This window comes from Arachis ipaensis, chromosome B5, assembly GCF_059453495.1.
Source record: "Arachis ipaensis isolate K30076 ecotype BB chromosome B5, ASM5945349v1, whole genome shotgun sequence".
Taxonomy (NCBI): domain Eukaryota; kingdom Viridiplantae; phylum Streptophyta; class Magnoliopsida; order Fabales; family Fabaceae; genus Arachis; species Arachis ipaensis.
The window spans coordinates 129,092,663-129,107,678 of NC_142440.1; the positions used below are offsets into that span (position 1 = coordinate 129,092,663).

General features: G+C 36.4%; 1 protein-coding gene and 1 non-coding gene across 2 annotated transcripts; one reads left to right on the plus strand and one right to left on the minus strand.

Moving 5' to 3' along the window:
- Nucleotides 1–284: 284 nt before the first annotated feature.
- LOC107643913 (pentatricopeptide repeat-containing protein At4g04790, mitochondrial-like) lies at nt 285–5,789 on the plus strand. The gene is made up of 10 exons (XM_088488782.1): nt 285–429; nt 577–624; nt 763–834; nt 1,687–1,857; nt 2,324–2,388; nt 3,192–3,299; nt 3,719–3,832; nt 4,898–4,993; nt 5,150–5,248; nt 5,556–5,789. Exons 1-10 carry the CDS (start codon nt 285–287, stop codon nt 5,787–5,789), a joined length of 1,152 nt encoding a protein of 383 aa, XP_088344908.1.
- A 5,332-nt stretch (nt 5,790–11,121) lies between these two features.
- Nucleotides 11,122–11,229, minus strand: LOC148565760 (small nucleolar RNA R71). The gene has a single exon (XR_015883895.1). It is a non-coding gene; the product is annotated as a small nucleolar RNA R71 (small nucleolar RNA).
- Between the last annotated feature and the right edge of the window lie 3,787 nt (nt 11,230–15,016).

The following is a 15,016-nucleotide window of genomic DNA, read 5'->3' on the forward strand; positions in this document are numbered from 1 at the left end:
AAAAATTATAATTTTTGTTTATTTTTTTAAAGCGAAATATGATATAAAATTAATTTATCTAAAAGTTCAAAAACTAATTTAATAATTAAATTTTGTTGCAACTAAAATATTCAACAATAAATTTTTTAGAAATTGCATTGGAGTATTACTATTGATAAATAATAAATTAGAGAATTTGATGGAAATTACCAAAAATTCTATTACTGCTTGATTTTGTTCTCTTCACTACGACAAGAAGCACAATTTCCATTTGTCCGTGTTCGTTCAAAAGTGCTGTGAAAAAAATGCGCCATTCATACTTCTCCTACGTTAGAAATCTAACCCGATTCAGTTCACGTTCACGTTCTGCTGCATACTCTTCCTTCTTTTCGGAATTCGATGGAGATTCTACACTCGCAAGCCTCAAACTTAAACAATCCCCTGCTTCAGGTAATTCTGCACTCTTTTGTTTTTCGGGGTGTTGTGTTTTCTGAAGCTGAATGAGCTAAATTTAGAGTTTTGTTGCGGATTTCGTTTATGGGTAGTGTTTTTTCAGTCTCAAATTTGTTTTTTGTGTTTGTGAATATTTTGGTACAGATGATTCTTCTAATGTGGCGTTTAAGAAGATTTCTTCTATTTACTACGGTAAGTGTTTGATGAAATTCCTGGGAGAAACTAAGAATGTATGTTATCGGTTAATTGGTGTATTGTTCAAGTGCTGAGCTTGTCTTCTCTTTTTCTCTTTCTTAAAAGGTTATTTGTTGTATTGTTTCGTACTGTCAGGTGATAGTATCTCGGTGAAGAAACCCATGTCTAAGAGAAATGATAATGCAAAAGAGTCCCAAAGTCAGCCAGGTATATCATGGCTCTCAAACATATATAACAATAATTTATTGTTACAACGGAAAGGACATTCTCGCAAAAAGAAACAGAGACACTTGTTTGAATTTTCCCAAGAGAACCGTTTTAATAAGTTGGTTAGAATTTGTGCAAAGGTACTTGGGCCGGAGGCTACCATTGCATTGTTTGGTAAAGTTGGACGAGATCCAAGGATCAAAAGGTACAACGCACTGATAGAAATGTGCATAGAAAAGGCTAGGGAAAGTAGTGACGAAGACATAGTGATAGAAGAGTTGGGGAAGGTTTTCCATCTTTTTAAATTGATGGGTGAACGAGGATTTCAGCTAGAAGAGCAATCATATCGTCCACTTCTTTTGTATACTATTGACATGTGTATGGTTGAAGAGTTTCATTTTTTCTGTGATGCTATCAAAGACCAGAATGCCAGTTTAATTACCAGACTCGGTTACTACAAAATGATGTTGTGGTTAAGAGTTAATAATGAAGAAAAGATTCAAGAAATCTGTAATCTCATTACAGAGAATGATGGTGAAGAAATTTCTGATTTATGAGGTGGGTGCATATGCTTTTCTCCCTCATAGCATTGGTTTGTCATAATTTGTTTCATAGAAGTTGTGTTCAAACATCTAGCTTTGGATTATCTGTAGCAGATGTTGACATATGCAGTTTCATTTAATGAGACTGTGAATTTTAAGTGACATGGTCAGTGGTCAATTATTGCAGAAATGAAGTTAAGTGACAAGGTGTCGCTGCTGGTTCTACACATCGTTGTTCAATAATGATAGAAAATTATGTTTTGTGTAGCACCTTAAAATGGAATCTTACTTTATTCAACTTATGTTGCAGAAAATTATTTATTGGCTCTTTGTGAGAGTGAGCGGAAGAAGGAGATATTGGAGCTATTGGAAATCATAAACATAAAAAAGCTTTCATCTGTAGAAAAGATATTTCAGGCATTAGGAAGGCATCAATTGGAACCTGTTGCGGAGAACTTCCTTTTAGACTTCAAAACAAGTGGTATGATTACAATATTTATCTTCTCATCACCTATTTGGATTTTGTTAGACATCAAACAATGTTTCTGCTTGCAAAAAAGGAAAACAAATTGCATATGATATAGCTGTTGTATCTCTTGAATTATGTTACTTAAGTCTTTCGAATTTGGCTCCTCTAAAGTATAGGGGGTCAAAACTGCAAAACTATAGCCTCTTAAGTGTTTCATACATTCTGCATTTTACCCTTTATATTACACAAGGTACTCTAGAGGAACAAAATCCCAAGCATTATATGTATAAATGGACATATATTAAGATTGCAGGTTTCTTTTTTCTTTGTCAATTATTAATGTACTGAATATCGGGTTTTTTTAATATAACACCAATTATCTAAGTCATATTGTGATTCTGCTGAAGAATTGAGGATTGAATTCCTCTATAAATCTTAATTGGTGTATATCTTGTACTGAGATTCTTATGCATTGCAGATTATGAAACAAATAATATTACAAACTTCATTGCAAGTTATGCTGTTAGCATCCCAAATTTATCGGTAAGAAAATTCTTGCATATGTCATTGATAATTTCCTCAAGTCCATGATACCATCAAGCGCTTTCCTTCATCCATTTTTCTTTCTCTAAAAATATATCGCCATTTTTACATTTTCATGATACTTCAGATTGCAGTGATGATAGAACTTTTATGAAACCCATTTAAATTTCTTTTAGCATACCTAAGTTATGATTTTTTTTTGTCAACTTATTTTTAATTGTCAATAAAAATGGAACTCCACACAGAGGCATTTATAGGCTTTTAGCCTATTATACACTGCTATAAGTAGAATTTGTATGTTTTTGAACTAACAAAGATTATGATTGAGAGTTGATACTCACACCTCAGCTATGGTTAGAAGCCAACATGGTATTTACAATAAATTAGTAATTATAGCTCTTCATTTACTTTGCTGGACATGGTTCTTTATCTTTTTCCTTTCATTCTTGTTAATTTTTTTATTTCATTCTAGGTTGATTTTATGCAAATTTGGTGTATGGAATAAACTTCTTCAAAGTGGCTTTTACTGTAGATTTATTTTGGAGACATTCGAGGCTGCATTTTATTTAATAATTCCCCCTTGTTCTATTTAGCAATTCCTTCGTAACTGTTGTGAGATTTTACTTCATTGTGTTTGTATATTAAACACTCCATAATTGCATGTGCATTTTTGAACACAATGATAAGGTGGTACTAGTGCTTTTTTGTGAACATTTGGCATAATAATTGTACGTTGTAGTTATTGTTATGGACTTTTATGTGTGTTTGTGTGCATTCTCATATTTATTGTTGGTATTGTGAAGATTGAGAATGTCATTACAAAATTCAAGGATTTGCACCAAACACTTGAAGTGTCACCTTCATCCTCATCATATGAGAAGCTAATTTTACATAGCTGTACATTGCGCGAGGTATGACCATATGATTTTTGCACTTTCTGTAAGAGGAAATTAGAAAGTCCAGAATGAAATAAAAAATAAGAAAAGTGTCAATATGTCATCTCCAAAAACACAAGCCATTGAAAGTGCACCCATCCCATATCTTTACCATTTAGAGGTTGACAAACATAGTGTGGCCATGTTACTTATCTTAAAATATATATTTTTATTTAATGGAAAGAAACATATATTCACAGAAACAAGTAAATTCTTAAGCACTTTTTTCTATTATAGTGATCATAATGACATTGATGGTACTTTCCTCTTCTGTGATTGGCATAATTCCTCTTTTCATTATCTTATCCAATATGCAAATTCACAATAAAAGTCCATGATGTGTCAATTTCTCTCGAGTGAATTTTGGAGATTAGTGATTTTTGTTTCTAATGCAGGTGCGTGTAGCTCTTGATATTGTTGATGAAATGTGTGAAGAGGGCTTGACTTTATCAAATGAGATGTTACAGTCCATATTACAAACTTGTGAGGAAACATCTGAATATAATTTGGTATGACCCATCATCCATGTAATCACTCTCTTCTTTCTTCATTCTCTCATAATTTGTGTTTTTACATGTTCCATCGATTTTCTCCGATGGATGTAAACTTTTGACCTTTAAGCTTATTGCTTTGTTGTGTTATGTCTATATCTTTGACTTAGAAAGTTTTGATGTTACTGTAAAGTGAAGATCCAGTAAAGATCATAATAATAAGTAATTACTCTATCTTCTTCCGGTCCTGCAGTATATGTTCTTATTCAAGCTTGAAGGGAAGGTGAAATATAGCCTCTTCAGTCTTCACCATTTTATCTTAAAATTTATATTGGCATTAATTGGATTCTTTTCCTTTTGGCCATGAAGTTCTAATATCATGTCAAGGAATCAGTAGACTTAAAAGCTTAGTATATTAGGTGAAGATCCAAGAATACTTTTGTCTCTATGCTCTATATCACAAATTTTGTCTTTCTTGCAATTGTCTAGTGCAGAGAGGTTGCTTAGAATTGACCAGCTCATCTTTTGGATGACATAGCTTGCTCTACCCGCCTTTACCTTTTGGAAAAAAACAGTGACATAATTTTTCTTTTGTTCTCTTGCCATTAAGTAAGGATGCTTCAATTTGAAATTATTTTGCACCTCCATTCTTTTTGCATTCATCTCTTCTCATTAATTTTTCTCTTTTTTAATAAAAATGAAAGGTAAGTGATAGAAACAGGTTTGTTTGTCCCTTTTAAACTAGTTTAGCAGGTTTAGGAGCAGTAGTGCTAGGCCTAGCTGCTGCCTATGAAATACTAGGGGTTAGTTAATTTTTAGTCAATTAGAAAATTCTGTTCAGTTTGTTAGTTCAGGAGAAGAAAATTCTCTCCAGAGTTGGTTAGACCCAACAGTGTATTTCAATAAGGGGTTGTGATTTACAATCCCTAGTTCATCAATAAAATCCCCTATTTTCTGCTAGATCTCAGTTCCTGTCAGTAAGCAATATATGTAGAGCTGGAATCAATTATTCTATAACATCTTGGATAGTTTACTGTTCTCACATGTAGTTTGTTTTATTCTTTGGTGTATTCTCAAATAAAGGTTCATCGGATCTTCTCTACAATACGCCAGTACAATCTGGAGACAAATGATAAGACATTTAGATGTATGATAGACTTGTTCTTGAAGATGAAAGACGTAAGTTGTACCCATTCATTTTCATTCTTGTGCTTATTGTTCACCAGTCTTTTACTGATTTTAGCTTCATCTTGCTAAGTATCCACTGTAGCTGTATTTTAGTGAGTTGCAGTGAAATTTAGAATGCTGTTGATGTTATTTTATTTCATAATACAGCTTGAAGGTGCATATAGAAAGCTCGATGAAATGGGGGAACTGAATTTGAAACCATCAGCTAGCATGTACAATACCATAATGGCAGAATGTTTTAGAGAGGTGATGTTTCTTTAATGCCTCTGTTCTATACTTAATATGCTTTTTGTGGTTTTGCAATGAGATTGGAATGCTTTTTTTTTTTGTTAATTTATGTGTTAGTCTTTTATCTGTGAATTATTTAATTCATAAATAATTTAGGTCCTAATCTATTTTCTGTTAAAATTTGATTAGTACTAATTTAATTTTTTTGTTAATTTATGTGTTAGTCTTTTATCTGTGAATTATTTCATTTATAAATAATTTAGGTGTTAGTCTTTTTTCTGCTAAAATTTGATTATTACTAATTTAATTTTTTTGTATGATGCAGTCGACTAAGTGTATTTATAGTATTAGGAGACAACAAAATATGCCTCTACATGAGCGGATCATATCTTATTTGGAAATCGCTCGCTTGTATCACTTTACTAGGCTGAACACTCATTGGTTTTATGTGGATGAGCCTCTGGTGAGTGCATTTATTGAGAGGTGGTGTCTTAAGACGCACACCTTCCACATGCCGTTTGGAGAGTGCACCATCATGTTGCAGAATGTGGCATATTAGTTGGGGTTGCCCGTTGATGAGGAGGCTGTTAGTGGGTGCCTCACTGACTTCGAACAGTTCATGGACGATGGGAGACCAGCGTGGGAGTGGTTTCAAAAGTTATTCAGCAAGCTACCGATGCCGAATAAGGTCAAGCAGATGACGATCCATTTCACATGGTTCCATGAGAGGTTTAGAGCACTCCCAGCCGATGCGAATGAGGAAACGATACGTATATACGCTCGTGCTTACATTATGATGCTACTATCCACTCAGTTTTTTGGTGACAAGAATGTGAATCGGGTTCACCTTTGGTGGTTGCCATTTGTAGTGAGGCTTGATGAGTTGGGCAATCATGGCTGGGGCTCAACTACACTGGCCTGGTTGTATAGATCCATGTGTCGGGTCGCCAATAGAAATGTTACTAATTTAGCCAGACCACTTCATCTACTGCAGTATTGGATTTTCTGGCAGTTCCCCATGTTGAGGCCGAACGGATTTGACATATTTAGTTTTCCACTGGCATCCAGATAATTTTAATATTTTGCATGTCATACATGTTTATTTCAATGTAGTATCCTTCTTTATGCACTGCTAATAACGAGTGAATTGTAGGTGGGCAACGTATCTACCAACCTCTGATGCCAAGGAGCAAAGAATTATTCAAATGCGTCTTGCTTTGGACAGATTGCGTGATCAACACGTAAGTTATTTAGGTTTGACATTTGTAGCATACATAGTTTACAAGGTTCTTTTTATGGTGTTTTCTAATCTTATATTGTCCTTAACAATTTTTGTGGGAGCCTTATTCTACTGCTGAGGTAGTAGCTGTGGTTCATCCAAAGATACTTGCCGAGGAGCACTGTAGGTTACGGCGGATGGCCATGAGCTTGATCTATTTTGCCATGATTGAGTGGCATCGAGTTAATAGAGTGGCATTGCAGCTTGGTGACATACATCATATACCTTAGCCAGCTCTGAACATAGACTGGCTCCATGCGAAGGATGGTAGAGGTGGAGATCGATGGTTTTCCACTTATTATCAGACGTGGCTTCTACATTGGAATAATAGGGTTGATTCCATTCTTAGAATCTAGAGAGTTGTTGATCCAGGTCCATCCGCAGAGTACCTTGACTGGTGGCATTGGGTGGCTGATGAGCGGATAATTTATACGCTTTTTGACATTGTTTTTAGTATGTTTTTAGTAGTATCTAGTTACTTTTAGGGATGTTTTCATTAGTTTTTATGTTAAATTCACATTTCTGGACTTTACTATGAGTTTGTGTATTTTTCTGTGATTTCAGGTATTTTCTGGCTGAAATTGAGGGACTTGAGCAAAAATCAGATTCAGAGGTTGAAGAAAGACTGCTGATGCTGTTGGATTCTGACCTCCCTGCACTCAAAGTGGATTTTCTGGAGCTACAGAACTCGAAATGGCGCACTTCCAATTGTGTTGGAAAGTAGACATCCAGGGCTTTCCAGCAATGTATAATAGTCCATACTTTGGCCAAGAATAGACGACGCAAACTGGCGTTCAACGCCAGTTTTCTGCCCAAATCTGGCGTCCAGCGCCAGAAAAGGAGCCAAAACCAGAGTTGAACGCCCAAACTGGCACAAAAGCTGGCGTTCAACTCCAAGAAGGACCTCTACACGTGCAACACTCAAGCTCAGCCCAAGCACACACCAAGTGGGCCCCGGAAGTGGATTTATGCATCAATTACTTACTTTTGTAAACCCTAGTAGCTAGTTTATTATAAATAGGACCTTTTACTATTGTATTAGGTATCTTTGATCAGTTGTATGCTATCTTAGATCACGTTTGAGGGCTGGCCTCTCGGCCATGCCTGGACTTTCACTTATGTATTTTTAACGGTAGAGTTTCTACACTCCATAGATTAAGGTGTGGAGCTCTGCTGTTCCTCAAAGATTAATGCAAAGTACTACTATTTTCTATTCAATTTATCTTGTTTCGCTTCTAAGATATTCATTCGTACTTCAATCTGAATGTGATGAACGTAACAATCATCATCATTCCCTATGAATGCGTGCCTGACAACCACTTCCGTTCTACCTTCGACTGAATGAGTATCTCTTAGATCTCTTAATCAGAATCTTCGTGGTGTAAGCTAGAATGATGGCGGCATTCAAGAGAATCCAGAAAGTCTAAACCTTGTCTGTGGTATTCCAAGTAGGATTCAATGAATGAATGACTGTGACGAGCTCCAAACTCGCGATTGCTGGGCGTTAGTGACAAACGCAAAAGGATAGTAAATCCTATTCCAGCATGATCGAGAACCGACAGATGAATAGCCGTGCCGTGACAGGGTGCGTTGACCATTTTCACTGAGAGGATAAGATGAAGCCATTGACAAGGGTGATGCCTCCAGACGATTAGCCGTGCCGTGACAGGGCATTTGGATCATTTTCCCAAGAGAAGACCGAAAGTAGCCATTGACAATGGTGATGTATCACATAAAGCCAGCCATGGAAAGGAGTAAGACTGATTGGATGAAGATAGCAGGAAAGCAGAGGTTCAGAGGAACAAAAGCATCTCTATTCACTTATCTGAAACTCTCACCAATGATTTACATAAGTATTTCTATCCCTTCTTTTATTTATTAAGTTCGAAAACCCATTACTGTTTTATATCCGCCTGACTGCGATTTACAAGGTGACCATAGCTTGCTTCATACCGACAATCTCCGTGGGATTCGACCCTTACTCACGTAAGGTATTACTTGGACGACCCAGTGCACTTGCTGGTTAGTTATGCGAAGTTGTGAAAATATGTTTAGACCATGGTCCTGTGCATCCGTTTTTGGTGCCATTGCCAGGGAATCAATTTCGAACAACAATTCACAACATGAGTAGCAATTTCGCATACCAAGTTTTTGGCGCCGTTGCCGGGGATTGTTTGAGTTTGAACAACTGACGGTTCATCTTGTTGCTCAGATTAGGTAACCTTCTTTTCGTTTTCTTTTCAAAAAATTTTCAAAAATATTTCAAAATTTTCTCACCTGTTTTCGAAAAAAAATGTTTTCAAAAATATATTTCTCTTCAGAATTTTTAAGAATGAATTCTAGTGTTTCATGAAGCATGTGAAGCCTGGCTGGCTGTAAAGCCATGTCTAAATTCTTTTGGACTGAGGCTTCCACTCACAAGTATATGAAGTTGGATGAAATATCAGCTGTTGTATACATGAGAGGTATCTATGTTTGCTGAAGCTTGGCTGGCCATTGGCCATGTCTAGTGTTTTGGACCGGAGCTTTCATTGAAAGCTTGGCTGGCTAGTGAGCCATGTCTAATTCCTGGACTGAAGCTTTAAATTAAGAATGCAAGATTCCTGGAATTCATATTAAAAATTTTGGAATCCTTATTTTTCTTTCTTTCTAAATAATTTTCGAAAAATATAAAGTAAAAATCCAAAAAAATTTAAAAAATCATAAAAATCAAAAATATTTTTTTGTGTTTCTTGTTTGAGTCTTGAGTTATGTTATAAGTTTGGTGTCAATTGCATGTGCATCTTGCATTTTTCGAAAATAATCATGCATTCATAGTGTTCTTCATGATCTTCAAGTTGTTCTTGGTAAGTCTTCTTGTTTGATCTTTGCATTTGCATGTTTTGTGTCTTTTCTTATTTTTCATATGCATTCTTGAATTCTTAGTGTCTAAGCATTAAAGAATTCTAAGTTTGGTGTCTTGCATGTTTTCCTTGCATTAAAAATTTTTCAAAAATATGTTCTTGGTGTTCATCATGATCTTCATAGTGTTCTTGGTGTTCATCTTGACATTCATAGCATTCTTGCATGCATCACATGTTTTGATCTAAAATTCTCATGCATTGCATAATTTTCATGTTTTCCTCTCTCATCATTAAAAATTCAAAAATAAAAAAAATATCTTTCCCTTTTTCTCTCATCAAATTCGAAAATTTGAGTTGACTTTTTCAAAAATTTTTAAAAATCAAGTTGTTTTTATGAGTCAAATCAAATTTTCATTTTAAAAAAAAAATCTTATCTTTTTCAAAATCTTTTTCAAAAATCAAATCTTTTTCAAATTTCTTAGTTATTTTCGAAAATTCCAAAAATATTTTTCAAAAATCTTTTTCTTATCTTTATCACATAATTTTCGAAAATAACATCATCAATTAATGTTTTGATTCAAAAATTTCAAGTTTGTTACTTGCTTGCTAAGAAAGATTCAAACTTTAAGTTCTAGAATCATGTTTTGTGATTTCTTGTGAATCAAGTCATTAATTGAGATTTTAAAAAAAAATTCAAATCTTTTTCAAAACTAATTTCTATCATATCTTTTCAAAAATATCTTCTCATCTTATCTTTTTCAAAAATTTGATTTCAAAATATCTTTTCTAACTTCCTAACTTCTTATCTTTTCAAAATTTGTTTCAACTAACTAACTAACTTTTTGTTTGTTTCTTATCTTTTTCAAAACCACCTAACTAACTCTCTCTCTCTAATTTTCGAAAATATCTTCCCTCTTTTCCAAAAATCTCTTTTTAATTAACTAATTATTTTAATTTTTAAATCTTAATTTTCGAAAATTACTAACATTTTTCAAAAACTATTTTCAAAAATCACTAACTCTTTTTCAAAAATTATTTTCGAAAATTCCTTCTCTCTCATCCCCTTCTATTTATTTATTCATCTACTAACATCTCTTCCTCACATCACCAAAAATCCGAACCCTCTCTCTCTCTGAGTTCAGATTTTTCTCCTTCTTTTCTTCTACTAACAATAAGGAACCTCTTTACTGTGACATAGAGGATTCCTCTTCTTTTCTTTTTCTCTCCTCTTTCTTATGAGCAGGGACAGAGAAAAAGACATTCTTGTTGAAGCTGATCCAGAACCTGAAAGGACTCTGAAGAGAAAACTAAGAGAAGCTAAATTACAACAATCCAGAGATAACCTTTCAGAAATTTTCGAACAGGAAGAGGAGATGGCAGCCGAAAATAATAATAATGCAAGGAGGATGCTTGGTGACTTTACTGCACCTAATTCCAATTTACATGGAAGAAGCATCTCTATTCCTGTCATTGGAGTAAACAACTTTGAGCTGAAACCTCAATTAGTTTCTCTGATGCAGCAGAACTGCAAGTTTCATGGACTTCCATCTGAAGATCCTTTTCAGTTCTTAACTGAGCTCTTGCAGATATGTGATACTGTTAAGACTAATGGAGTAGATCCTAAAGTCTACAGGCTCATGCTTTTTCCTTTTGCTGTAAGAGATAGAGCTAGAGTGTGGTTGGACTCTCAACCCAAAGACAGCCTGAACTCTTGGGATAAGCTGGTCAAGGCTTTCTTAGCCAAGTTCTTTCCTCCTCAAAAGCTGAGCAAGCTTAGAGTGGATGTTCAAACCTTCAGACAGAAAGAAGGTGAATCCATCTATGAAGCTTGGGAGAGATACAAAAGACTGACCAAAAAGTGTCCTTCTGACATGCTTTCAGAATGGACCATCCTGGATATATTCTATGATGGTCTGTCTGAGTTATCTAAGATGTCATTGGATACCTCTGCAGGTGGATCCATTCACCTGAAGAAAATGCCTGCAGAAGCTCAAGAACTCATTGACATGGTTGCAAATAACCAGTTCATGTACACTTCTGAAAGGAATCCTGTGAATAATGGGACGCCTACGAAGAAGGGAGTTCTTGAGATTGATACTCTGAATGCCATATTGGCTCAGAACAAAATATTGACTCAGCAAGTCAATATGATTTCTCAGAGTCTGAATGGAATGCAAGCTGCATCCAACAGTACTCAAGAGGCTTCTTATGAAGAAGAAGCTTATGATCCTGAAAACCCTGCAATAGCAGAGGTGAATTACTTAGGTGAACCTTATGGAAACACCTATAACTCATCATGGAGAAATCATCCAAATTTCTCATGGAAGGATCAAAAGCCTCAACAAGGCTTTAATAATGGTGGAAGAAACAGGTTTAGCAATAGCAAACCTTTTCCATCATCCACTCAGCAACAGACAGAGAATTCTGAACAAAATACCTCTAATTTGGAAAACTTAGTCTTTGATCTGTCCAAGGCCACTGTAAGTTTCATGAATGAAACAAGGTCTTCCATTAGAAATTTGGAAGCACAAGTGGGCCAGCTGAGTAAGAAGATCACTGAAATCCCTCCTAGTACTCTCCCAAGCAATACAGAAGGAAATCCAAAAGGAGAGTGCAAGGCCATTGACATAACCATCATGGCCGAACCTATGAGGAGAGGAGAGGACATGAATCCCAAGGAGGAAGACCTCCTGGGACGTCCAGTGACCAATAAGGAGCTTCCCTCTGAGGAACCAAAGGACTCTGAGGCTCATCTAGAGACCATAGAGATTCCATTGAACCTCCTTATGCCCTTCATGAGCTCTGATGAGTATTCCTCTTCTGAAGAGAATGAGGATGTTACTGAAGAGCAAGCTGCCAAGTTCCTTGGTGCAATCATGAAGCTGAATGCCAAATTATTTGGTATTGAAACTTGGGAAGATGAACCTCCCTTGTTCATCAATAAACTAAGTGATCTGGATCAACTGACATTGCCTCAGAAGAGACAGGATCCTGGAAAGTTCATAATACCTTGTACCATAGGCACCATGATCTTTAAGGCTCTGTGTGACCTTGGTTCAGGAATAAACCTCATGCCCCTCTCTGTAATAGAGAAACTGGGAATCTATGGGGTGCAAGCTGCTAAAATCTCATTAGAGATGGCAGACAATTCAAGAAAACAGGCATATGGACAAGTAGAGGACGTGTTAGCAAAGGTTGAAGGCCTTTACATCCCTGCTGATTTCATAGTCCTGGATACTGGAAAGGAAGAGGATGAATCCATCATCCTAGGAAGACCTTTCCTGGCCATAGCAAGAGCTGTGATTGATGTTGACAGAGGTGAACTAGTCTTTCAATGGAATAAGGACTCCCTTGTGTTTAAAACTCAAGGATCTCCCTCTGCAACCATGGAGAGGAAGCATGAAAAGCTTCTCTCAAAGCAGAGTCAAACAAAGCCCCCACAGTCAAACTCTAAGTTTGGTGTTGGGAGGCCACAACCAAACTCTAAGTTTGGTGTTGAACTCCCATATCCAAACTCTAAGTTTGGTGTTGGAGAGTCTCAACAATGCTCTGAACATCTGTGAGGCTCCATGAGAGCCCACTGTCAAGCTATTGACATTAAAGAAGCGCTTGTTGGGAGGCAACCCAATTTTTATTTATCTAACTATATTTTTCTTAGTTATATGTCTTTATAGGTTCATGATCATGAGGAGTCACAAAATAAATATAAAAATTGAAAATGGAATCAAAAACAGCAGAAGAAAAATCACACCCTGGAGGAGCATCTGCCTGGCGTTCAACGCCAGAACAAAGCATGGTTCTAGCGCTGAACGCCCAAAATGGGCAGCATTCTGGCGCTGAAGGCCCAGAACAAGCATGGTTCTGGCGTTCAACGCCTGAAATGGCAACAAATGGGCGTTGAACGCCCAAAATGGGCACCAACCTGGCGCTGAACGCCCAGAGTTGTGTGCAAAGGCATTTTACATGCCTAATTGGTGCAGGGATGCAAATCCTTGACACCCCAAGATCTGTGGACCCTACAGGATCACCTCAGGATCTGTGGACCCCACAGGATCCCCACCTACCTCCACTCACTTCTTCTCACCACTCTCCTTCACACAACCCCATAAACACTCTTCCCCAAAAAACCCTTCACCAATCACCTCAATCTCTCTTCCCCATCACCTCTTCACCACTCACATCCATCCACTCTTTCCCATAAACCTACCTCATAAACTCCACCTACCTTTAAAATTCAAAACCAATTTCCCACCCAAACGCACCCATATGGCCGAAACCTTTCCCCCCTCCCTTCCCTAGCGTCGGATTGCTAATCCGTTGTACGAATTTTTGTACCAAGGGTTCGAATCCCTCTCTTTCCGTTTCCGCCCGTGAGTTAGTATTTTTTTCTTTTGAATTTTCTATGTTTGATTTTGATAGTTACCAGTTAAAGATGTAAAATAGATAAAATCCTAAAAGTTTTTCAAAATCTAGCACAAACAAGGAAAACATAGAAAACTCAAAATATTTTTTTTATTCTTCCAAGCTAACGATGCGGGTTCGATTCCCGCTACCCGCTTTTATCTTATTTCTATATTAGATTAGAATCTTTCTTTTTTTTTTTAGATTAGAATAAAATGTGGAATAAAATAAATACATTTTTTTAGTAAATTTTTTATCATTTCTGTATTTTGTTTTTAGTTATTTTATTCAATTTTATCAATTAATACAATATTCAATTTTCCAATTTGAATATAAGATTTTTGAATATAACACTCATTATATTATATATATATATATATATATATATATATATATATATAAAGCCCTCCATTCTTCATCAAATTCACACAACACACCCCTCTACACCCTTCTTGGCCGAAACACTTCCCACTCTCCCTCTCCTCCATTTCTTCTTCTTCTTCATCTATTCTTTCTTTTATTGCTCGAGGGCGAGCAAAATTCTAAGTTTGGTGTAGTAAAAGCATAAGCTTTTTGTTTTTCCATTACCATTGATGGCACCTAAGACCGGAGAATCCTCTAGAAAGGGAAAAGGGAATCGAAGATAAAAGCTTCCACATCCGAGTCATGGGAGATGGAAAGGTTCATCTCCAAAGCACATCAAGACCACTTCTATGATGTTGTGGCCAAGAAGAAGGTGATCCCTGAGGTCCCTTTCAAACTCAAAAGAAATGAGTATCCGGAGATCCGACATGAAATTCAAAGAAGAGGTTGGGAAGTTCTAACAAATCCCATCCAACAAGTCGGCATCCTAATGGTTCAAGAGTTCTATGCTAATGCATGGATCACCAAGAACCATGATCAAAGTAAGAACCCGGATCCAAAGAACTATGTTACAATGGTTCGGGGGAAATACTTGGATTTTAGTCCGGAAAATATGAGGTTGGCGTTCAACTTGCCAAACATGGAAGAGAACGCACGCCCCTACACAAGGAGAGTCAACTTTGATCAAAGGTTGGACCAAGTCCTTATGGACATATGTGTAGAAAGAGCTCAATGGAAGATTGACTCCAAAGGCAAGACGGTTCAACTAAGAAGATTGGACCTCAAGCCTGTAGCTAGAGGATGGTTGGAGTTCATTCAATGCTCAATCATTCCCACTAGCAACCGGTCTGAAGTTACTATAGACCGGGCCATCATGATCCATAGCATCATGATTGGAGA

Coding starts and splice junctions, on each gene's coding strand:
- LOC107643913 (XM_088488782.1), top strand. CDS start 285: ATGCGCCATTCATACTTCTCCTACGTTAGAAATCTAACCCGATTCAGT. Junction 2,389..3,191: donor TTAGCATCCCAAATTTATCG/GTAAGAAAATTC, acceptor GGTATTGTGAAG/ATTGAGAATGTCATTACAAA. Junction 4,994..5,149: donor TGTTCTTGAAGATGAAAGAC/GTAAGTTGTACC, acceptor TTCATAATACAG/CTTGAAGGTGCATATAGAAA.